Source organism: Sebastes umbrosus, chromosome 13 (assembly GCF_015220745.1).
Source record: "Sebastes umbrosus isolate fSebUmb1 chromosome 13, fSebUmb1.pri, whole genome shotgun sequence".
Classification (NCBI taxonomy): Eukaryota; Metazoa; Chordata; class Actinopteri; order Perciformes; family Sebastidae; genus Sebastes; species Sebastes umbrosus.
Window position 1 is genome coordinate 10,196,678 of NC_051281.1, and position 23,264 is coordinate 10,219,941.

Sequence of the window (23,264 nt, forward strand, 5' to 3'; positions counted from 1 at the left end):
GTGGTTACTAGGGCAAGAGCCGACAGCAGCATGATTATCCCCACTCTACACACCCGCTACTAGTAACTGGATACACGGATTACTTGAACCTGTCCACCCTAAATGTCAGTAAAAACTTTACCACAACACTGGATATGGAAAACCCAACATTTTCCTGATTTTGCTGCTTCATAATAAAAGCTTTTAATTACAAAATAATGGGGGACTTTTATTGTGAAGACTTTAAAGGAAATCAAATGTTTATCTCTGAATTAGCTATGCTGAATGTTAGCAGCTATTCTTAATAAAAAAAAAAACAAGTCTACTAATACTGCAGGGGAGGAAGAGAATAAAACTAAAAGCAGACATTTATTGTGAAGAATATAGGAAATGAAATGTGTTTATCCACCGTTTTACAGTCACTCATTCGACCACTACACACACACACACCTTCAAGTGGGCGTGTAGTGTAATGGGCTGACGCGCAGAGCCAAACCGAGTCGAGCCAAGCCAGCATACTGTATGTGTATGTTAAAAACCTAATGAGATCGTCCCAATGTCTGACCACAAGGAGGAGACTCACATCCTTATTGTGGAGGGATTCCTGCTTTACACCTACGGATCTTTGATCAATGTGCTGAACCCAACGTTACTTTATTTCCATCCCATGTAAAGAATGCAAAGAGGATGTGCTCCAGGAACTACACGGTCCCAGACCCCCCCTCCCAGCCTGTTCGATGGCCACGTCCGGCCCATGTATTTTTAATCACAAGAACATCACAAATGTTGTCTCAGACATCAATATAAACTGTTCTAACAGCCAAGTGCACAAACACACCTCTTGCCGAGCTATCATCAGCCTTAGCTTCTGATTTTGAAAACCAGATGAAAAAATTGACGAAATTTCCATCCAACTTTCCACCAAAACCAGCTTTTGAGGTGCAAAACAGGCCATGCAGTTGCAGCATCATGCGCTAATTTTACATCTACAAAGACTAGCTTTGATAGTTGCAGCAAGTCATCATCTAAAACACTACACACACACACACACTCGCTGGTTGAGTGCACAATCTGACCAGCCATTTATTAGTGCATGTTATCTACTAAACAAAAGCCTACTTTCTAAAAACAAATATGAATGCACTTCATCTACCATTGCAAACATTAACAAATGATAAATTCATGCACAAGAAAAGCAATCTAACCAGATAATAGGCGGTTCAGTAGAACAGCTAAAAGCATGACACAGGGATTTATTAGTATACTAGCACTGCTTTCCAAACATGCTTTATTATAACAGCTATGCAAAGGCCTCCTTTTGATTATGATGAGTGAAGTCCTATATATGCATTTTGTTTCTGGTTAAATTTCTGCTTTTTTGGCAAAATGCATCTTACTCACAGGAAGAGGAACTGCACTCACATCTGCTGTGTTTTCAGCGGAAATGCAAGTTAATAAAAGAGGCCTGGCATGTCCCAGCGATGAAAAAAGAGGCCTATTGAATTGTTGAATTGTAAAGGCTTTTGGCTGAGCTGTAGTTTGATAGTGGAAAGCAGCACACACAGACTTTACCAGTAAGCCCTGGCAGTGGGTTTTCCATAGTCACACCCTGACTATGGAGAATGACAGAGAGCTACTGAGTGAGTCAGTCAGAGAGGCAAGGGAGGAATGATGAGTGGCCATTTTGGCTTCCGTACGTAAGAGGGAGAGGTGCTGTTGGAGCATTTGGGCTGACAGCAGCAAGTCCTTAGTGCTCGCTCTATACTCAACACACTGGGGGAGAGGCAGAGGGAGAGAAGGAGGGAGAGGGAGGCAGCCAGAGACACAGGAGCTGGAATGGCCTAGATCCACCGCCTCACCATTAGTACTGTCTCTAAGAGACATGGACACACTGAGAGACAAAGAAATGTTTCTAATATGGTTTGGTGTAGATTTTTTTTGTTTCTGGTCACACTGTGTTTAGACCATAGACTATATATATTAATGGACGACACATCTCCACATCTTCCCACTGTACTAAAGTGAAGCCAAAATATCCCAGAAACAAGAGCTGCCATCTTGACACTTTGAGTGTGCGCTGTAGTGATTGGGGGGGCTGGAGCAGCAGTATCGAGGTCCCGCCCACACACCCGCCCGAGCCAATCACAAGCCGAGCACGGCCACAGCTTGTTAGCGTGAGCCACCTAGCTGCTACATTAGCACCACCATAGCCGTTTGGCAAGCAAGACACAACAACTAACCACAATATCTCTATGAATTACATTTATGATCAAATTGACACATTCTACGCAGACTCGTGACGGTTTTGGAGAGTAAAAGTTACATCTCCTCTCTCGTACAATTCCCGAGCCTCCGGTTCCTCGACTCAAAGCAGCTGTCAATCATGACGTTTCATCCCCATTTTATTGCATCGAATAAGTAATTAAAATCAAACTTATCAGAAAAATTAACACTTTAACATACACCAGCGTGATGAGAACTACCTAAAATGACAGAAACTTTCAAAATGTATTTGATGCAAACTTGACGCAGACTTTTTAGTTGGCCCATGTCCCATCTGATAACATGTAGAAGGTGGGATTTATGACCTATACTGCAGCCAGCCACCAGGGGGCGATCGATATGTTTTGGCTTCTCTTTTGGGGAGCTGTCATGTCGTCCATCTTTATCTACAGTCTATGAATTAGACAGACGGATATATAATTTGATTCTCAAACCTGATATTTCCATTAAATTGAGCTAATCATCGGGTCAGATTTGTGCATTAAGGAAATGTCGACATTTCTGCAATAAAAGTGTAAAAAATGTTCAAATGTACTGACATGTATGGTTGTGCATTTTTGCAAAATACACCCTAGATACATGATCACATATCCTGTCGCTATTCACACCACAGCAGAACTATCTGGCCAACGATGATTCAGCACAGTTACACACAAGGAAACTGTGCAAATCACATCCAGCAAATGGGCTTGACATGCAAAAACAAACACAGGTGTGGTCCTCAAACATTCCTGTAATCATCTGTATTAAATTACTCAATAAATAGCATCTGCATTGTTTATTGAGACACTTTAACACCCACTGGCAGGAAAAGTAACCTGTTTCAGAGTAGGTACCAACTCTCCCTCTATCACACACAGAAGATCCAAGTTACATAAGTGTGTGTGTGAGCATCAGGTTTGAGTAATGTGGAGTGAAACCTGGCATTAACAGGATTAGCAGCCAAAGAACACACAGCGCTCCGAGTCCAGACAACAGAGGATAGAAGTGATTCCAACTCTCCGCGGTAAAGACGAGGAGAGAAGAGCCATTGTGGGGTTAGAAGGTGGATGTACTGGTGCATATCTTCTTATAGAAACCTGTGTTTTTAAACGGTTTAATCAAGCCTTGGGTTGATGTTGCATTATGTACAATACTGCAAAATGCAATTCAATCATGGATTTTACTTCTGCTGTAGTTACGTCTCATTGCACTTTAACTAGAACTCCAGAATGCAAGAATAAAGGCCGTTTTTTTATGCAATTAATTCAGGCGTCAATATATTTTTTCGAACTGTTGTTTTTGTCATGAGTACTCTCCCACAGAACGTGAAAAGGCGACTTACTTTTTTTTGGAACCAGGTTGATTTTCTGAGCTTTCCCACTGCGAATTAAGGCATCAACCAATTACGTTGTGTTGAACCGATTAAGTCTCCGTAGTCCGAACCACAGAGGGTGAAAAGAGGAGATGTCACGCGCCATATTTTTGATGGTTTTTGTACAACACATGCACAGTAAAATCTGATCTGCACTTGCCAAAATTGAGCCAATAGCAACGCATGACTGCAGCTCCAGTTACACGCCCCATGTATCATACCCCACTACTCAAAACCGTGTCCTAGCCTCTTTCAAAAGGCCTTGGTCCGAACCAGGAAGGCAAACTTTATTACTCCTTTCAACCAGCGCAGACCAGATCCGTTCCTTCGGTTCTTGCCTTTCACAATAAAAGCCCTAGACATAAAATATTTGCATATTCGGCGAGTATTTCGGATTTTCGTGTCGTTTATTTGACACGCCCCGGTGTGTAAAGAACTTAATATGTACAATTACATGTTCCTCCTTTTAATGACTCCGATAACATCTACTTTGTAATATAACTTAGTTGAAATTGAAAATAAGTTAACTCGATGTGTATAGTCCCAACTCTGTTACACAATAACCCCTCAAAGCTTTGTTTATATATTCAGTGGCGTCAGAGAGGGATGAAATGTGAAAGTCATGAGGAATATCGTGATACCAACATTAAAATAAAAACAAGATATGCCTGTTGTGCCTCAGGCTTTTCAGAGAAACCTTTATCAAGTCAGCTGGGGTTTGTTTCCAGCTTTGACCTGTATGAAGTTGTTGGAATTGATGAAAAGTCCTTACACTCCTGGTCTTAAACTCAACTTGGTCCAAACAAAGATATGACAGTTTCCATTTATCTCCCTGTTCCATTTTTTTTCTAGTGCGTCTTATCATCTTTTAGTGATATGGAGGAGGAAAGATTTCTCACACTGATGTCTGGGGTCATAAAGCTTAACAAACCCCACACACACACACACCTGCTATATAGCCTTAAAATTAACAGCGTGATATACTGTAAGTGTGTTTGTGTTGGCTGGTGGGAGGCTTTTCTCTTAATACTCCACCGAACCACAAGACCAAGTGACTCATCTCTCTCTCTCATGCCTTGGTCTACGTCTCAGCAAACCTCCCTCCGACACAATCAGCAGGCCTCTCATCCAAATCAGTACAAACCGTGGGTGGACGCACTGGTAACATGGATGTTTTTGGCTGACGAGATTAACACCATCAGCAGGACTCCTGTGTTTCTATCTGTGAGCTGATGAGATATACGCTGACCAATGGTCTACCTTGTCTATTTTAGATCAATATATTTTAAGCATGCGTACCTACTCTAACCCCCGAAGTGTCACCAAGCCCAGAGGGCAACCTCCTTCTCACTTGATTTATTACCTCAGTAAACATTGTAAACATGAGTTTATGGTCTCAATCACTAGTTTCAAGTCTACTTCAATACAGCATGATGTTCATTTAGTAAATTATGGTCCCATTTAAAGTCAAATAGACCATAAAGCAGGGTATGCTTTAGGGCGTGGCTACCTTGTGATTGACAGGTTGCTACCATGGCGTTGTACGCATTATTGGCTTTCACCATTAACCCTTTCACAGCGTGTTTTTCAGGTCATGAAAGTGAATATTAACATTTTGTCGCCTAAGAAAACGTCTTATTCAGCGTTCAATTTAGTTCTGGTTGCAAAAAAACAATAAGGCGACGGGCAAAATGCCAAACTCAAGGCTTAAAAAAAACGGCAGTCCACAAACCAATGGGTGATGTCACGGTGACTATACTTCCACTTGCAGTCTATGCACCAAGCTCACTTTTCATGCAAAGCTATTAAAACTAATCCTCAAAGTGTCTACTGACACTGATGTCATATTCAACAACTTGTCAAATCTTTCACTGCGGTGAACAGAATAGTTTTCACTACAGCTCTGCTGCTGTAAATGGAAAGATAAAGCTGTTAATATGCAAAACAAACTGGTAAAAATATTCAGGTGCATTGCTATGAAGTGGCTCAATTGCAAAGTTCCCTGTATTCTTCCTCAACTTTTTTCCATTTTTCTCTTCTCTGTCTGTTGCACACCTCTAAAAATACATGATCCTGGCAAGTAGTTTGCTTTGCTCTGCTCTATTCTAATCTGGGCTGGTGGATCAGGGTGCGGCAGAATTGATCAGTCATTGATCATAGCCTTTCCAAACATCTCTGAATACCAAGCATTTTTAGGTTGCGTCAAAGCAAACCTATTTCATGAATCATCTTTGGTAACTGCAGGCCAACAGAATCCTTATTTATGACATTAATTGAATTCCTAGAGAAAAGAATAAGAATCATGGTTCTGTTTGGTTTTCTTTGCTTTTTAAATCAAGCTGTTGAAACAGGTCACAGAGAGTTCATCAAATCAATAACTCTGGAACAATTAGGCGACTAGCTCAGATCCATTTCCCTGCCTTCTCATTAGTGTTTGTATGTGTGAGTGTGTTTTCACACTCATGCCAGATTACAAGTGACGAGAAGAGGACAGAGCAATGAGTGGATTAACTATCGATGACTCCACCGTCACGGCCTAAATCTCTGACGACAGCAGAGCTATCAAAAGCACAGCTTAGCTGCAAACACACATACTGCTGGTTCCTGCACGGCTTTACAGTCAGGCAGTATACAACAAACACAGACCGTCTCACAATCATCATGCCACTTTCACTGAGGCGATCCTTCTCGGGGTATTTCTGCTCTTATATTCAGGATATTTGAATCCAGGCCTGGTTTGGTACAGATGATCAGCGGAATATCTGGTCATAAATGCTGTCTTCACTCTTACAAACTGCCTTAGAGAGTATGTTATTTACATCAGTTTACATCGGGATCACTGCTGTCTGAGCTTACCCAAACGAACAAGGATAAGGAGAAGACTCTTGAAATGGTGGATTTACCAAGCAGTTAAATAGAGGAAAGGTTTGCCAACATGTGGCAAGAAACGTCCAATACAATAACAAATATGTTTAACTGTATGCGGAAAGAGTAATCGCATCCCACACCGCGATCTTCTAGATCAATTCAAGAGTAACTCATTCGAAGTAAAACATTTTTATGAAGCTTTCTGTAACTTGCGTCGAGGAAAAGGAGCGACCGATGGAGATTTATGGTCTCTGGGACTTCCTTAAATAGGATGCAACCTCATGCACTCTCTTCACTCATAACTGAATACAAGCAATTAATCAGGGAAGATTCTTTACGGTCTGATGTTAGTGAACCATACATTGTAGACATACTTGAAGTACAATGAAGCCATTCTGACTGCAACAGACAGGAGGACAACTTTACGCTGTCCTCTTATAACCTGATTTACCTCACTCAAAGTTGGATCATAGTGAGTCAAAACAAAAAAAGGATCAAAAAAGGTCTTACCTGTTACAGCAAAACGGGTAGTATAGGCCACAGGGAAACATGAAAGAAAGAAAAAAGAGAAACAGATTAATGACAATATACCTGGGGGTCAGGAAGGACATCTGATAGAAATAACCCTAAAGCTTGCCTATCACTGGTAATGACAATTTAGGGTTGTAATTAAAAATCTAAATTTCATTTTGGTTAAACAAACTGATGAGAACACACAGATAACAGATATGGATTCATCAAAATTCATCCTGAGCCGAACACACTGTTACTTATACAGTAGTATTTATCTGTTAAAGAATGTTTTTGATATTCAAGAAGCCACATTATGCAGCCCTGCTGATAGAGAAACATCACATTTGCACTTTACTGTTTGTATCATGTGCAGAAAATTAGCTTGGACAGTTGAAACTGCAGTTTTCTGCCTTTTTTCTTACTCCCGTCACACTGAAGGTTACTCCTATATTGGAAATACACAACTAATATACATTAAAAAAAACTGCTGAGTCAATCACAGACCAACACTGTGAGACAACATGCTCCATCATTACACTATATTTTTTTCTAGGCAGGTATACACTGCCACCTGGTGGCCTTTACTAGCAAAACTTCCCCAATAGACCTGAAGAGACCTCCTGTTGATGGGTTGAATTCCTGCTGGTGCTCACTTTCTGCCAGAATTAATCTCAACCTCCATACCCCATGTATGTTTTCCTTTGTTATCTGTCATGTCAAAAAATTCAGACTCAACAAGCCACATTAAGGTCTGGAAGCTTGTATCTCTGTCTGGTATTTTGTCTCACTGAAGCAAAGTTACTTTATAAGTTAGTGCCCTTCAGCTTTGTCAAACCATTATTCTCCTCAAATTACTGCAAGAGAAACAGTGAAATAAGATGGTTGTTTCTCTTTGTTGTGACATATAATTATAACGTAGAAGTGCTCGTCACTTGAATGGGACTTAACGATCGCAATATTTGGCTTCATTTGCAAATTGGAGAGAACTCATAAAGTGCATGTTTGAATAGTGATTTCTTATTTGGAAAAAAAACTTTAAACAAAGCCAAACATTAAGTTCTTGGCTGAGCAAAGCCATTAAAATCATTGCATCATTGTTCTCTGTCATGTAGTGTTTCTTATTAGCCACCAGAGGGACTTGTAGCATGTTTTTAATCCAAGGCTCCTTAGAGTGGCCTCTCATAAACTGCACTGAACAGCATTCAATCCTCCAGACTTCTGACTTGCCTTGCAATGAACAAAGTTTTTCTAATTCTGAAAGTCCAACGCAGCAGACAGAGGTTTAACTTGCAAGTCAAGATTTCCACACCAGTTATTGACAGTGCTCTGCTCATTAAATTTGTCTAATCAGAGTACAGATGTTCAATGAAATCACATCAATATTTCGCTTAGTTAGCCCTGTTGACAGTGGGTGATGCAAAGGCAACAACCTCATTAACCTTTTTTTTTTTTTTTTTTCTGACTTTTTTCCTGACTCGAAAATTCGGACGAACCTCACCAACCCCGACCTCAAAATCCAGGATGGCTGCTCCGTGCATAAACAGTAAAAAAAAACTGTAGTAATATACTGTTTATTAGGACTTCTGACGTATTTTTGTCTCGTTAAATCAGTTGTACACACAGAGCTGTCCAACTTCTATCTGTGGACATGTTGCTACGGTGTTTGTATGCGCAAATTACCGGAGTAATGTGTTGTTACCAACTGTTATTGCCAACAATGGCTAACCTGGCTGGAGGAAACTCCATTAAAATTTCCGACTTGATGTACTGGAACATGGTCAACTCGGGTGTGACATCCATCCCAACTTTGACTTCCAATTTCCACCCACTGGCCAACTATCCCCCCCCTTCCCTTTCTTCAACTCACCCTTCCAGTTTGCTTTGAGATTAGTTCTGTGAAATGTTTTTCTTTTACTCTTGTTTCAAATTTGGTTCCTGTGAATGGATTTAAACACTGCGTATGAGTTCCTTTCATCCTACAATCCTTGGTCCAGTGGTTTCATAATGACTCACATCGCCATTTATGAGACTTTAACAACTGCTTTGTGACCTAAATAACTCTCACATGACTGATCCTCAAGTCAAGTTGAAGCACATGAAAGCATAAACCCTCTCAAACCGATTCACTTTCAACTGCAGCACCACGAAAAATAGAGATTATTTAATAATTACCAATGGCTACTTTAAAGCTGTGAAAAAGACATTCTGATAGGATTGAGAAAATGTCCAATATGATTATTTATTTAACATTTATTTAACCAGGAAGTCCACTGAGATTAAAATCTCTTTTTCCAAGTCCAAGCAGCATCAAGGACTGAAGTAGAGCATTCCCAGCAGTGGTACTTCAGCTCTCTCCTTCTGTCATTTGACCAGTCAATGTTAACACAAATGTGGTGTTTTTAAGCCTAAAAACAGCATTCACAAGACCCACATACACATGATGAGCCTGGGGTATGTAGGCAGATCACAGCTTGCCATCCAGCAGGGGGGAGTACAGCACTATTTACAGAGCTGAAGATAGTTTGCAGGAAGACTATAGATGGCATCAATGCTACGGTGACTGTGCCAATAGAGACCATACACAATCTGCTTCAAAACTAGATTAAATTAAAAAAGATGAAAAGTTATTTCAAAAAACAGTGTGTGTGTCCAGCTCACACAAACCACACCGCATGAGCAAGCATACTTGTGTGGGCTGCATGAATCAATTTAAATATATAGGAAACGAGTAGAGTACAGACATTAAAGTACCGGACACACACGTGATGAGGAGCTAAGTGTCTAAGAGCTTAATTCATGCTATTAAGAGAAGCAGCTGGCTAGACTATTGAGGGAAAAAGATAAAAAACTACACCCCCTCCCTCCAGCAGCCTTCCTCATTCAGCCACAGAGCATAGAGAAGGGGATTAGCTCACACAAAGCAAGAGTGAATGAATATCAACCCCTATGGGAAAAGACACTCACTGGATAGGGCTCTCACGTCACCGTAGCCGAGGGCAGAGAGGCTGAAACTAGGAGACTCCCAACAACCAGAGCACATACAGTACATCAACAGTTGCCTGTGACACTGCATGACGATCATCAGACCGGTTATAATATAAAGGTTGCACCTTTAGTTTAAATTTTATCGAAATAGCAATATGGCCTTCTGCAATTTCCAAATCACAGGAGGCGCAATATTTAAGGCGAAATATGTGTCAAAATACCATTTTAAATGAAATACTGTCATATACATTTTAATGTATTTCAATGAAAATGAGAATGGTGTAAAAATTATTATTCCCTCTAATATTGCAATTGCAATATAAGTAAAAATAATCACAATTAGATTTTTTTTTTCAAAATCGTTACATCCTAAAAGCCAGACTAGCCGTTTCCCTCTGCGTCCTGTCTTTTTGCTAAGCTAGGCTAACCCTGTCCCAACTGCAGCTTGGTCTTGATCTTCTCATGTCAAAGTGCATTTCCTTAAATGTCAAACTATTCCTTTAAATGACTGGGAGCATGTTTCATCTATCTATCCAAAAGGTTTTGGAAACAGTTGCTGCAAGTTGATTTTTTAGTTTCACAACATTTGTCTGCTGGTATTCGTCCTTCTGAACCTCTCTGCACTTCTTTGCAGTAGGGCTCGGCAATATGATATATATCTCCAAAACGATATAAAAATGTCATATATATTTTTCTGTGCCGTTTCTATCACGATATAGGCTAGGCTGATATTTATTTATTTTTTTGTCTTAATTCCACTTAAAACTCTTCATTTTGCACTCAAGTTCTTAAGATGACAAAAGACTCAGTATTTGTTATTTTTCAAGTATTTAATTCACACAGGAGTATACAAAAATAGCCTTTACCATGTGGTTATTTCATATAGACTATTTATTTATTGAATTACCAGGAAAAATGCTATATTGTGATATATATCGTTATCGAGATATGAAATGACCTACAGTATATCGTGACAGATTTTGGCTGTAACGTCCAGCCCTACTTTGCAGTTACCAGACTGCAATGTAGGATCAATTGGTGCAATTTGTTCTGCCTTTTTGACATGTAGAGCGTTGATTCTGGAGCTGGAACATAAGTCAATTAATCGATTAGTCAATCGACAGAAAATTAATCAGCAAATATATTGATTATCTATTATGTTTAAATATTTTTAAAATATCGATATCGAGGTATTTGGTCAAAACTATCTAACTTGTTGCAGTCCTAGCTGATTTCTCGCCCTCTCTCATGTAGTCACAACATCTATGGCATGATAATAATCAAGTGTTAAAATCAACGATTACTATTTAATGAATGTATACTGTATATATATATATATATATATAACCAAATTGAGAGAGAAACAGAAGAAACGGTATGAAAGACATGCAACATGCAGGAGAGAAAAAAAAAACAGGAATGTGTACGCCGATAGCAAAGTCATCCACTGTTTTCTCTCTATTTGTGAGTGTGTGTGTGAGAGTGTGTGTGAGTGTGTGTGAGTGTGCGTGTGAGTGTGTGAGAGTGTGTGTATGAGTGTGTATGAGTGTGTGTGATTCCTGGAGCTGACTGGACAGTGTTCGGGCCACAGGAATGCCGGCCATGATTCAGCACATTGCCTGCATGTTTAGGGGGATGACAGTGGCAGCCCACTAAAGCTTAAAAATAATAAAAAATGAGAGGCTGAACATGAAACCTCCATCAACACCACTTCATAGTGTCACACATTACACAAATGTTATGCCACACATGTTGTAGGTAACATGAGGTCTCTATTACCACAGAATAATCGCTCCTCCTTCATCTTTCTGGTCAATAAGCCGGCTTCTCCAAGAAATGATGAGAGCTCTGAATACTAAGTACCTTTAATACAGCATGTTACAACAATACAGTTGCTCCAGCAAGTGTCTCCCACATGCCTATGCCTATTTCACTATACAAAACCCCATGTTAACATGCAAGCACTAATTTCTCAAGGGTCTTTGGTCATTCCTGCGTTAATTAGGGATGCACCGATTCAAGCTTTTCAGGCCCGATAGTGATACCTGGGCTTTGGGTATCGGCTGATATCGAGTACCAATCAGATGCCAGTGTTTAATAAATAAGCTGTGTGCCTCACTGTGTGGAAGTGACTGGGATCATTCTTTTATGTGTGAGGCAACATCAGGCTCGACTTAAACATCGCTTTCCTAACTTTCTAAAACAAATTGTAACAAATTAATTAGGGCTGTCAATTAATATATTTAATCGCATGATTGTCTATAGTTAATCTCGATTAATCGCATATTAAATAAATTTGTATCTGTTCAAAATGTACCTTAAAGGGAGATTTGTCAAGTATCTAATACTCTTATCAACATGGGAGTGGGCAAATATGCTTGCTTTATGCAAATGTATGTATGTATTTATTTCTGGAAATCAATTAACATCACAAAACAATGACAAATATTGTCCAGAAACCCTCACAGGTACTGCATTTAGCATAAAAAATATGCTCAAATCATAACATGGCAAACTCAAGCCCAACAGGCAACAACAGCTGTCAGTGTGTCAGTGTGCTGACTTGACTATGACCGTATCTATATCCGTTATCTGTGTAGTTATCGGTGCATCTCTAGTTTTAATCCTTGTACTAGAGTTAAGGAAAAAAAAAAACTATGCCTATGTCTCTCTCTCATGAGCACAATTTCTATTGTTGCCATATAAATGAAGCTGGTGGGTATCAGGGAAGTACTGTAGGACACTTGATTAAAAACCACAAAATACATTTATTATATAGATCCCAAAAGCTATATTGGCTTATCGCTGTTAGCTTGAGTGCCAAAACTTGACAATGTTGCTGTAAAATGCTGTAAAGCATCGAGCACTGGGCCAAACGACCTACCAGGGAGTAGTAGTGTCTAGTCTGTCTGTTCTCCTGAACTAATAAAGAAGAGAATCAGCACGACAATCAAACGTGCATTTTGGTTAATACTTTCTCTTTGCAGTCTACAAACTGCAAAGATATTCACACATTGGACCTCTCATGAACCCAACAGGACAACCCATTATGAGTGAGACTATTGATTTTGATGCACTAAAGACCCGTTCAGTGGAAAGACGATAAATAGATAAACAAATAATAGTTCATGCAGCAATCCAACTGCTTTTGCCCGTACAAATAGGACCAAAATGAAAACAACAGAAGCAGTTTTTCCGACAAGGTTAGACGATCGTGACGATGAGTTTGTGTGTGTGTGTGTGTGTGTGTGTGTGTGTGTGTGTGTGTGTGTGTGTGTGTGTGTTCAGGGGTGGGAGGGCAGTTTTCCCATAGATGAAAGGCAGGCTAAAAACACAATCCATTATCATCCATTACAGCCCATTAGTTCCCCCCACCGCACTCTTAAGTGAAACAATCCTGTTTATTGATGGAAAAATAAACCATCTGAAAAAAGAAGGAGGCAGAGAGAGAGACAAAATGAAATCAATGACGCAGCTGCACAAAGCATACAGATAAGCACCGGACAAAGACGTGAGGTGATTTATAGGGAGATATCCACATACGAGTGGTTTGAATTAACACACAGTAAACTGCTCACAATCTCCTAGTTTGGTTTCATTCTGCCATTCATGCTTTCACCGCTGGGCTTAGAAAGACATAGTAAATACTCAGTAGTGAGACCTCCCTCTCTCTCTCTCTCCCTCTCTCTCTCTGGTACACAGCATGTTGCTGCTCTGCTGTGTTCTGGTGCTCTCTGGCTCGGTCTATGTGGTGGGGATGGGGGAGGTGTCAGCAGCATAACAAACAACAAATGCTGTTTACATTTAGTGAAACTCTTTTAGTGCAACTGTGGACAAGCCAGAGCTCTTTATAAAAAAAAAGGCAACAGCCGAACACTGCCACAAATATTGGTGAATTTGCTCCAAAAAAATAACTGATTGAGAGTTTGTCATGAGATTAGTAAACGATTCTCACAGCTTAAGTCCATGGCTCATTTCCAGCTCAATTTTGCACAATTATCTGGGAAATATGGCCAAAAAAACAACATCTCAATATGTGTAAGGCTTGATGAAATGGCTTTACAAAAGGATTGCTCTAAATCAGGAATCATTTGTAATCATTCTCTCAATTAATCGATTAGTTGTTTGGTCTATAAAATGTCAATCAGTGTTTCAAAAAGCCCAAGATGATGTCCTCAAATGTCTTGTTTTGTCCACAACTCAAAGATATTCAGTTTACTGTCATAGAGGAGTAAAGAAACCAGAATATATTCACATTTAAGAAGCTGTAATCAGAGAATTTTGACATTTTTTCTTTAAATAAAAAAGAGTGATTAATTGATTATCAAAATAGTTGGCAATAATAGTTGACTGGTAGAGATTTGGCAACACCGCGGTAACTGTTCTCTCTGGATTCTTGCACGATTCGCGCAAGCTTACGAATCCAGCTGCCTCGTAAGGTAACGTGAAACCTGTAACACTTGAAATTATTGTTCTCAGGAACCTTAAAGAATTTTAGTTTTACTTTTGTTTTTAAAGAAGAAAATAATCAAATTGGATGATGTTCAGCCATTAAAGAAAATCTGCTCTGAAATGACAAACAATCCAGGATGTTTGGAACATCTCTTTTATCTAAGACCCACTGTAGAACGACAGACTGGACATCTGCTTTGTCAATGTCTTTGGTATAACCTTCAACCCAAGCTAATTCTCATACTAGACCATCTACAGAGCGGACACTAATGGAAGAAACAGTGGAGAGGCACAATGGTGAGATTTATCAGAGCTGGAACACTGGTGCACCACTCTTCCCAGTCTGGTTACATCTGGTCCAGTCTGCTGTGTCCTCAGCGGTCTCTACGAGCGCTAGTAGACCTGACTGAGTTGGGTTGGGTCAGGTCGGGTCACTTCCTCTGTGTGCTGTGAATTTGGGGTATCTGGTTGATCTCCGCACAAAGAGCAACAGGCCCAGCAGCACACACTGGCTCCCTGCACTGCCAGCGGGAAGATTACATCAAAATAGCCAGCAGCAGAGATAGCATCACGTTGCCAGCCACAGCCACATTCCCCTGAGCCTTCACACTGTCAAACACAAACACACACACACACACACTCCTCATTGATTTCAATGAGACCTTTGCATTGGCACAGCAGGGGCTTCAGCAAAAAAAGATGCAGGCTAGTTTGGCCAAAAAGTTGCACCTGGCTCAACTTTTGCTGCAATGCATCACCATTGACACCGTGTTGGCCAATCAAAAACATTTAAGTCTACATTCACGGTAGCTGAAGGAAAACCAATGCAACCCCTTGTGAGTTTTTTAAACAAAGGGCTCTTTTCAGTCAGAAGAACAACCGCATAAACTTCTAATATTCAACACAATATTGATGTTGAATGCTTTTGACGTCTGAGACTAGCAGAAAACGGACCCCCAGTCAGCGACCGCAGCAACTTGAATTCAGCCAGCACAAACCCCAGCGCCGGGAGTCAAAGCGGGCTGGTAGAGCACTGGGTTTAATCTGTGTAATGGCAGCAACAGAAAGTTTGCTGATCCGGTGGGGAGTCGAGGCTATCCCCTGGGATCAGACCCCCGGTATACTGGTGTTTGCACTGGTTGAATTTGAGGTAACTGCTAACGGGGGTTTCCTTCTCCCAGAGCTGCCGCACGCTTTATTCCCGGCGAAGCAGCCTCCCGGTGGTGGGGAGGAAGAGGCAAAGGTGCGGGTAATTTTCACAACAGAAAATAAGACCATGCATTTAAGATAAACCATAACTTCGGTCATACACCCAGCCCAGGTCCTACCCAAGCCCCTGGGAAGAGTGCTAATTTTACATGGTGGCCGGTGGAATTACAACATCCGGGTCCGTCAAGTGATGTCATTGGGCTTTTTCCCCATAGACTTACATGGGGAAAGAGACGTCTGTAACTCAGCTCAACTTTTTATTCAGGAAAATCAACTTCCCAGTACGAACACTTAAATAGCCCTAATTTAAATCATTAGGTCCTAAAAGTTGTAAATGAATGGGGCCCCGCCTCAAACGCTATATCCACTTCTCTTTATACATCCATGGTACCATCCTAAGGGTTGAAACGAGGCCTAAACTACAGGACATGAGCGCACACACACATCCACACACAGTCTTAACAGCACAAAACCCACCATCCTCACATATAAAGAGTAATTTATGTAGAAACCTGCATATGATCACATTAGAATACCTGCTCTCACCTGCTCTCGCATGGTTCTCATGCCATTAAACATGCGGCACCCTTTTTAATCCCTGTTTTACCATGAATGAGCCTATAAATGCCAGCAGTCAATAAGCAGCAGCCTCCCCACACACACACACACATATATACAGACCACCCCCACCCATCTTCAAAATATTCCATTAATGATTTTTCAGTGCAGATATAGAGCAAATGCACAATTGACACCCTCCCTCATTCAAACACACTCACACACACTTAGACAAAATACGCTGCCTCTCTAAAGAGACCCTGGCGTTTTACAGCCGTGCCTTAGGAGTTGATTTATGAGGGCAGGGTCATCCCGCACATAAAAACCCGAAATATGTTGACAGGAGCCACACAGCAGACCATAGACATGGCACACAGACCCATAGCCAGAACACATCCCCTGCAGACAGAGAACAAATCAGCTTTTATGAGCGGGACTGGCTCCTCTGCAATTAATACACAAAGGAAAAAGGTCCCGGGTCTTTGAAATGCTTCCATTAAAAGTGACTTTAAAAGGTGCAATCGCTTATACTTTACTGCCTCTCCTCGCAAAAAAATACCAGCATTTTCAGCAAGACAGTGAAAGTACTCAATACCAGTCGATCCTATGTTACAACTATGTGATTTAAGGCAATGATATAATGATACTGGACTTCAACTTTTAGTGCAATCCAAGGAACATTCCAAGAAACTTATGAGCACATCTCTGCTAAACAGAAGATTTAAAATGGTACTTTTGTGTGATTCTTTGTGGAGAAACTCAGTTTTACGAATGCCGATTAAATCAACTAATCGATTAGTCGACAAAATCGCACAAGTGTTATTAAACTTTCTTTGGTTGAGGACAGCCCCAAAATGAACGCTCACACTTGAATAAATGCTGTTTACAATAACGAACAATAAACATACACTGCCTCATGAATCAGAAACCTTAAGCACAAGGTGGACTATATACGCTACAACATACACAACTCAAGGACCCCAAGCACTGATCAGTGGAGCAGTTACTGAAAAGTAGCTTGACCTGAACGATGGTTAGACGAGCTAATCAGCTGCTGAAAAGCTCTGTCGGGGCTCAGTATGATCTTATTCATGTTGAGCAGTTTTTTTCTGAAAAATAACATTCTATTAGGTTTAGAATTTTATTTTAATGTACACATAATCCTGTAGAGCGGTTTGTTTTTCTAAATGTATGCTCCGATCTAGAGTTGCAATGATTAATCGATTACTTGTCAACTATTAAATTGTTCACCAACTATTTTGATAATCGATTAATCGGTTTGAGTAATTTTTTTAAGAAATTTCTCTGATTCCAGCTTCTTTAATGTGATTATTTTATGGTTTCTTTACTCCTCTATGACAGTAAACTGAATATCTTTGAGTTGTGGAAAAAACAAGACATTTTAGGACATCTAGTTTGTGGTCTTTGTAAGTGTGCATGAGAGTGTTTGTTTGTATCAGCTGATGAAGCTGGGCTGTCTTTTTTTTGTCAATGGAGGTTCGTTGGTTAAGAACGGAGAAAGAAATATCCAGTTCCAGCTATCCATTAGTAAAGAAACAGACAAGTCAACCTACTTGCGTTCGTGTGACAGCAGGTCAACTACAGAGAAATTAACCGTGAGCCTAATTCACAGAGACAATCTTCTCATTTGAAACAAGAGCTTTGCTTTCACCCAAATGCTACTTATCATCAAAGACAATAATCCACCTGATCCCCATAGATTTCACATTCCTCAGAGTTAAACATCATGTGATAACAGTAGCCATCCTCCAGTATCCATCTAACGGGCCCATAAAGACAGACTGGAACAAAACTAGCATCCATGTTAACCTCTACGTTCCCAGTCTAGTAATCAACTCATCTCTATGCACCTAAAATCTGAGGTAATAACATTTTCAGAGCCCTAAGATTGTAAGAGTGACTGAAATGTGTGTAATTTCCTGATGCTGCTGCTGCTGTCGCTGCTGTGATTAAAATTCCTGTGTAACCTAAAATCAGTTCTTTGTTCAAACTTATTGTTGTGAGGACATTCCTCTGGACTTTCAGCTGGTTCATAAATCACTAGCAAACTGTAACGACTGGAGGAGGAGTGTCAAAGAGAGATGGAGGACAAAGAGAGATAGTGAGTATAGAGAGAGCTCTTAATAAAATCAATAAGCTTTTAGAGAAAGAAAAGGACTACTGCGCTTCACGTCAACAAGTAAACCACCGTCACCTCCTCATGAGGTCATCGAAAGGTAGAGAGATCGACACAATTTTCCATTTCAAAATTCCTTACTTTTCCAGACCCAAATTTTCAGACTACTCGGGTGTCAAAATATGGTATGAAAAATCAGACGTTGTGATAAATGTTAAACATCTTGCACCTGGCACAGAGCCGTTTTGCAGGTTGTGACGTACAGGTGAAGAGGCAGCTCTTCGTAGGAGTGTACGTTCATATCAAGCCCCCAGGAAGAGCACCGGGCTGTGAAGCAAATTTTACATAGAGTCCAAACGGTGGTACTACAACTACTACAACATTGGACCCAAAAATACTTTTTCCATACTTATAGAGACCTGGAAATGACTAAAATCCGATTCCATGCTTCTCCATACTGCGTAGAAACCCTGGAAAGAGTATTTCTAAGCCCAGCTTTAGGAGATGGGCAGTAAAACAAAATAAATATTGTCTTATGGTTTGTTTCATCGGTAGAATTTAGACTATTTAGTTCATTTCTATCTCTAAATAAATAACTTCCGCCTTGTCTCCTGCTTTTCAACAACAAATGTGCTGAGAGAGTGTGTACGGCGAACTGTGCACCCAGCAGAAATTGTGCCCTGTAAGGCAGACAGACAGTCAGGATTCAAGCAAGCTGGGTAAAATGTCGAATCACTGCAGCCACTTGATAAAGACAAGAGGTGTCACGTCCAGCCGAGCCCTGCGCTGTGTCCCCCTGACGGAGGATGGACAGAATGTGGCAGCCTGGCAACTGTCTGCTAGCTATCCAGGAAAACAATAACACTTTTCTTCCCTCACAGCTGCCACAGCAACTGGTGAAATCATCCAGCTTCAAACGGACTCTGAATGCAGAGTTGGGCTACAAACACACATTTAACAGGAAGCATCTCTCAGTAATTGATAATAATCAAATAAATATAAACAATAAAAGTAAGAAAATAGAATATCTTACCCATCGTCCTCTCCATCAACAGTTTTGAGACCAGCTGATGCAGTTAAGGCACTGGCGACGGCGGCATTGCCCTCAGCTTCTTGACCCTGGCCAGTGCCGGATCCAAATCCAACATCCCCTCCAGACAGCTTGGGCAGCCCCAACAAAGCCGACTGGTGCTGGAGGAGCAGCCGCTGGGCGTCCTGCAGCTGAGTGGTGGTGAAGGTGGGCAGACTGGCGTAGAGGGCGCTGGCCTGGGCTGCGTGAGCCAGGGCCAGAGCGCTGCTGTGGTCCTGGGACAGCTGGCTCTGTGGAGCACCCTGTGGGTGCATCCTACCAGTATTCCCAGTGTTGTGGGCTTGAGGCTGGGCCTGGGGAACGCTTTGAGGGTTGGGAGGAGGCACGCTCGGTGCAGACACTTGACTCTGGTGGACTGTCGCGGGCAGCTGGGCGCCCAGGCCCTGGTTTTGGATTTGCGTTGGAAGGGACTGTGGCTTCTGCTGCTGGCAATCCAGATGGCCTGGGTGGCTCTGAGGCTGCTGGCCAAGACCTGGTGCTCCAACATGAGGGGGCATACTAGAGGTGGTGGCCTGAAGGTTGGAGGGCTGCTGGGGCTGTGTATGAAGGAGTGCCTGCGACTGCTGCGGGCCTCCCATCATCTGCATAGCTGATCCAGAGGGAGCTGATCCAGCTTGGGTGGACAGAGGTTGAGAAGCCTGGGGGATCCCTTGGTGTGGATGGGTGTACTCAGGTGGCCTCACCTGCACTGCGGCTGCTTGGGGGTTAGCAGGTTGTTGCTGTGGCATAGTGGCATAGCCTACCTGCTGCTGCTGAACACCCACTAGGCCCTGTGTGGAGCCTGAGGATTGATTAGCAACTGCCTGGGCGTAAGTGAGCTGCTGATGGGGTAAAGCTGACGCAGGGAGACCACTGGCGGTCTGGTGGCCTGGCATGGAGGCAGGCTGATGAATGTTAGCGGGAGCCGAGGGGCCCACAGTAGTCTTCACATGTGAATGGGTAACATCCTGGGGGTGCATGTGAGATTGGGACATGCTTAAGCCACTGGGGAGGATTCCTTGAAAGCCCAGAGGAGGGGAGGCGTAATCCTGGGTATGCTGGGGCACCAGGGGTCCCCCAGCCTCTCCACTGCACACACTCTCAGTATAATGGCTCAATGTACTCATAGTGCTACTCACAGAACTACCACTTGTGCTTTCCCGCTCTGAGGGCCCAGCGAAGCTCTCAGAGACAAACTGACGCATGCTGAGAGACCCGGCGTCGGATGTCGAGGAGCTGGGAGCAGAGGCCGGCGTCTCCTTGTCATAGAATTCAGTGCATGTCCATCTGCCCTTCTTAAAGGGTTCAGAGCTAGAGTCCAACTTCACCACCCTGAAGCGAGAACTGGTGGTAGCTACAGCAGGGGCTGGAGCTGGGGTAGGAGCGGATTGTACGGGGGCTGTGGCCACAGCGGTGACAGGTGGCAGCACAGCAGATCCAACTCTTCCCTGGATCCCACCGGAGATCCCTCCAGAGGCACTGACAGCAGCAGTAGTCGGAGCAGTCATGGAGTTGATGTTTTGGTGTTGCTGGATCATGCTGACATTAGCGGTGGTTATAAGGTTACCCCCGGCTGCAACAGCACCACCGCTCCCCCCACTGCTGCTCATCACATTGAGAGGAAAGCCACCACTGCTACTGCTAGCACTCATGCTGATCCCCCCTCTCGCAGGCACGTTGGCAGAGCTCAACATATTCACATTACTAACAGTGCTGGTCTGGGGATTAACTATGCTAACTGTAGTGCCCGTAGCAGCGCTGTGCATTCCAGGGACAGATCCCGGGGCCGCAACCCCCACGGGCGGAGGGGCAGCCTGGGAAACATTCTCTTGAGGGACCGCCACGTTAGAAGGCATTTTCTGGGTGACACAAGGTAAAGCTCCAGAGTTGAGGACAGGTGGGGTGCTCCCAGGCCCAGAGGACAGCGGGTAGGCATGGTTAGGGTGATGGTGAAGGTGCACAGTCCCATTCACCATGCCACCACCGGGCTGGTTCAGGGCATGGGGGTGCGAAGGCTGGTTGGGGGAGGCAGCTCCAGGGGTCTCCGCCTCGTGGAAGTTATTCAACGTCTCCTCCGAAGAGCTCCTCTCTGCTCCCACGATGTCGTTGGCTCGGGACAGGGACACATCCAGGATTTCAGAAGAAGACAGATCCTCAGTGTGGGACTCGTCCAGGTCATCATAGCTCTCTGTGTCCTCTGCAATACTGTTGTTGGTGCTCACAGATATCTGCGCTGGGGTCACACTTGTGATCTGGAAGCCACTCTTCTTCTTTATCTGAGCTCCAGTTGACTGTGTGGGCTGCAGATTCAGGCTTTGGGGTGGTGGGATGTGATGGGGACCTGGGGAGGATGAACCAGCAGGAGGTTGGCACTGGATCAACAGGGAGGGTTGGTAATCATCAGCAGGGACGTGGCTGTTATTGACCACCGGTGTTGACACCGTGGAGCCACTGGTGTTGTTGCTGCTACCCCTCCTGTGGAAGACAACCGGGTGCGCCATCTTCCTAACACTGCTGCCAGAGTCTCCTGCGGGGTCCTGATGATGCATTTCGGGAGGATCCGGGGGGTAGTTGGTCTCTGACAGTACGCAATACGGTTGCAGTTCGTTAACGGCGCCGTTTTGACTCAACTACGATCAACAAAAAAATCAAAATATTCAGGCAAAAGTTGTTGCCAATATTTACACAAGCATCCTCACACACACGATTCTCCGGGTGTCAGACAGTAGCCGTTAGCGAGGCAACAGAAGCTAGTAACCGTTGGTTGAGTAGCTTAGCAACAGAAGCTAGTAACCGTTGGTTGAGTAGCTTAGCAACAGCTGATAGCTGCTAATTCACCGGCTAACTACCAGTTGGTGTCTTTAATTAAGCACAAGCTAACATTTTGTATGTTTTTCTAAATGATAAACGCACTAAATAGCAGAATAGCTGCTAAGTAAGTTAGCTTTAGATGCTGCTAAGTAAGTTAGCTGTAGATGCTAGCCTGACAGGAGGAGTAACGTCAGTTAGCTAGCTAGCTAGCTGCCAGTCTCCATCACCGGCTAGCTTATAACAGACGAGACGTTTTTAACGGCTGAATTTCGTCAGTTAGAAATTTAAATTTAAAACGAGCAACCTTCCATCCGGTGCACAGCGATGTAAAACACCCTTATAAGGAGTTGAATAAAAGGTTTAATCCATCCCACTCGGATGCCTCGTTGGTGCTGTTGGGTTTTGCTGTATCACTGGTGGTTCATCCCCAGCGGTAGTTCAGTATGTAGCCTCCTGCATCGCTGCTGCTGCTGCTGCTGTGTGGCGCTCTCTGTGTGTGTGTGTAGCTGTGTGACGGTTACTGAGAGGGGAGGGGTGCTCCGGATAATATGGCGACCGCGCATGGTCTCTGCTGCCAGACATAAAGCAGTCTGGGAGGAGAGGCGGGGACGAACCCGACATCAACACGGACGGAAAGAGCCGGAAAGAGCCGAGGAGAGGAGAGGCGGTGACGAACCTGACGTCAACACGGACGGAAAGAGCCGGAAAGAGCCGAGGAGAGGACACTCCCTTAAATACCAGTATGTGTAATGCTTCTTCAATGTAACTCTAGATAGATAGATAGATAGATAGATAGATAGATAGATAGATAGATAGATAGATAGATAGATAGATAGATTGATTGATTGATAGATACATATTTTTAACTGCAATGTCTAAATTTGTATCTTAATTTAACTTTACTTATCTGTATATACTTATTATTATTATATATTACTATAATAATATATTATATATTATTACTTATATATAAGAGCAAAATCTTGTTTTGTTTTTTTATCTTAAAGGTCCCATATTATGCTCATTTTCAGGTTCATACTTGTATT

The 23,264-nt window shown here is 42.6% G+C and overlaps 1 protein-coding gene across 2 annotated transcripts; it reads right to left on the minus strand.

The window, feature by feature from the left end:
• Positions 1-1,061: 1,061 nt before the first annotated feature.
• On the minus strand, positions 1,062-22,917 carry LOC119499997 (TSC22 domain family protein 1-like). 2 transcript variants are annotated; one of them, XM_037789336.1, is made up of 2 exons: positions 19,372-22,917; positions 1,062-1,870 (listed from the first exon to the last, which is right to left on the minus strand). In XM_037789336.1, exons 1-2 carry the CDS (start codon positions 21,954-21,956, stop codon positions 1,582-1,584), a joined length of 2,874 nt encoding a protein of 957 aa, XP_037645264.1. In that variant the 5' UTR covers positions 21,957-22,917; the 3' UTR covers positions 1,062-1,581. The 2 variants fall into 2 exon arrangements, with proteins under 2 accessions (XP_037645264.1, XP_037645265.1); XM_037789337.1 differs by lacking the exon at positions 1,062-1,870 and adding an exon at positions 6,805-6,994 and having other exon boundaries at positions 19,372-22,915.
• Positions 22,918-23,264: the final 347 nt, after the last annotated feature.